The sequence below is a fragment of the Bison bison genome, unplaced genomic scaffold (assembly GCF_000754665.1).
Source record: "Bison bison bison isolate TAMUID 2011002044 unplaced genomic scaffold, Bison_UMD1.0 scf7180017860841, whole genome shotgun sequence".
In the NCBI taxonomy this organism is placed as follows: Eukaryota; Metazoa; Chordata; class Mammalia; order Artiodactyla; family Bovidae; genus Bison; species Bison bison.
Window position 1 is genome coordinate 12,540 of NW_011491413.1, and position 2,174 is coordinate 14,713.

Genomic DNA, 2,174 nt, shown 5'->3' on the forward strand with positions numbered 1-2,174 from the left:
CCAGTGTCCTCACCACCAGCGTGAGTGGGGTCTCGGAGGGCGGCCCCGTGCCCCAGGTTGGGCAGGCCGCCCCCTCACCCATCCCGCCCCCAGATGGTCACCATGGAGCCTGGGTATCTGTTCCTCGGCTCTCGTCTCGGCAACTCGCTGCTCCTCAAGTACACGGAGAAGCTGCAGGAGCCCCCGGCCAGCACCGCCCGCGAGGCTGCCGACAAGGTGAGCTCAGGCCTGTGGGGATGCAGCCCCTACAGGCGCCCTCCGAGGTACTCAGTCCCTACTCCTCCCACCTCACAGGAAGAGCCACCCTCCAAGAAGAAGCGTGTGGACGCCACCACTGGCTGGTCAGGTGCGGGCTGGTTGGGTGCAGGGCTGGTCGGGTGCGGGGCTGGTCGGGTGCGGGCTGAGCATTGGGTGAGGGGCTGGTTGGGTGCGGGAGGGCTGAGTGTCAGGCTGGTCAGGTGCGGGCCAGCAGGTGGGCTCAGGTGGGCTCTCGTCATGCTCCAGGGAGCAAGTCAGTGCCGCAGGACGAGGTGGACGAGATTGAAGTGTATGGCAGCGAGGCGCAGTCAGGCACACAGTTGGCCACGTACTCCTTTGAGGTGAGGTGGGGCTCAGAGTGGTTGCCCGGTCCTGGCCAGCCTGCCTCCTGACCACTGCCGTGCCCACAGGTGTGTGACAGCATCCTCAACATTGGACCCTGTGCCAACGCCGCCATGGGCGAGCCTGCCTTCCTCTCTGAAGAGGTGCCCACTGGGGGAGGGGGGCGCAGGGCGGGGCGGGGCAGGCTGCACAGCAGAGGTCCGGCCCTCACCCCTGCCCCTGCCCCGTGCAGTTTCAGAACAGTCCGGAGCCAGACCTGGAGATCGTGGTGTGCTCCGGCTATGGCAAGAACGGGGCCCTGTCGGTGCTGCAGGTGAGGGGCGGCGAGGGGGCGCCTCCTGGTGGGGCCTGGGTGACCTGCTGACCCCCGCCTGTCCTTCCAGAAGAGCATCCGGCCCCAGGTGGTGACCACTTTTGAGCTCCCTGGCTGCTATGACATGTGGACCGTCATTGCCCCCGTGCGTAAGGAGCAGGTGAGTGCGCCCAGGTTGGCGACACCCAGCCAGCGATCCTGGCCTGCGCCTGGCCTGTGGCGGGTGCCCAGGGGCCACGGGGCCCGGGACCCGGCTCTGTGCCGCTCAGGCTTGCTGCTCAGGTGGCGTGGCCTGGGCTGGGAATCCCTGCCCTCTTCTGCCTTCACAGGAGGAGACCCTCAAAGGGGAGGGCACGGAGCCAGAGCCTGGTGCTCCTGAGGCCGAGGATGACGGGCGGAGACACGGGTTCCTCATTCTTAGCCGGGAAGACTCTACCATGGTGAGGCACCCGGAGCCCGGGTTGGGGCCCTACTGTGAGCAATGCCCCTCACCCACTGCTGCCCACAGATCCTGCAGACAGGGCAGGAGATCATGGAGCTGGACGCCAGCGGCTTTGCCACGCAGGGCCCCACGGTCTTTGCTGGCAACATCGGGGACAATCGCTACATCGTGCAGGTGTCGCCACTCGGCATCCGCCTGTTGGAAGGAGGTGCGCCAGGCCTTGGGCGGGTGGGCGCAGGCCCGGGGCTGGCGTGTGCCCCCTGCCCGGGGCTGACTGGCCTGTGTCCGCAGTGAACCAGCTGCCTTCATCCCCGTGGACCTGGGCTCCCCCATCGTGCAGTGTGCCGTGGCTGACCCCTACGTGGTCATCATGAGCGCTGAGGGCCACGTCACCATGTTCCTACTCAAGAATGATTCGTACGGGGGCCGCCATCACCGCCTGGCGCTGCATAAGCCACCCCTGCACCATGTAGGCGCCCTGCTCTGTCCCAGGGCCTGCTGACCCCTGCCCGCGTGCCCCCTCCCCAGCTGAGCACTCTCTCTCCCCGCAGCAGTCCAAGGTGATCACACTGTGTGTATACCGGGACGTCAGCGGCATGTTCACCACCGAGAGCCGCCTGGGAGGAGTCCGCGACGAACTGGGGGGCCGCGGTGGCCCTGAGGCTGAGGGCCAGGGTGCAGAGACCAGGTGTGTGAGGGCAGCAGGGCGGGGTGGGTGCAAAGACCAAATGTGTGAGGGCAGCGGGGTGGGGCGGGTGCAGAGACCAGGTGTGCGAGGGCGGCGGGGCAGGGAGGCTAGGCCGCGCGCCTGTGCCTGTG

General features: G+C 67.7%; 1 protein-coding gene across 1 annotated transcript in view; it reads left to right on the top strand.

Annotated features, from left to right (window-relative positions):
* The window catches only part of LOC104982898 (cleavage and polyadenylation specificity factor subunit 1-like), a 14,057-nt gene that overhangs the window by 7,901 nt on the left and 3,982 nt on the right, over window positions 1–2,174 (top strand). The window contains 12 exon segments of the mRNA XM_010832333.1: window positions 3–20; window positions 94–216; window positions 295–346; window positions 505–599; window positions 669–743; window positions 833–913; window positions 984–1,073; window positions 1,243–1,353; window positions 1,422–1,563; window positions 1,647–1,655; window positions 1,658–1,824; window positions 1,907–2,043. Of these exon segments, the coding sequence (XP_010830635.1) occupies window positions 3–20; window positions 94–216; window positions 295–346; window positions 505–599; window positions 669–743; window positions 833–913; window positions 984–1,073; window positions 1,243–1,353; window positions 1,422–1,563; window positions 1,647–1,655; window positions 1,658–1,824; window positions 1,907–2,043 (1,100 nt within the window).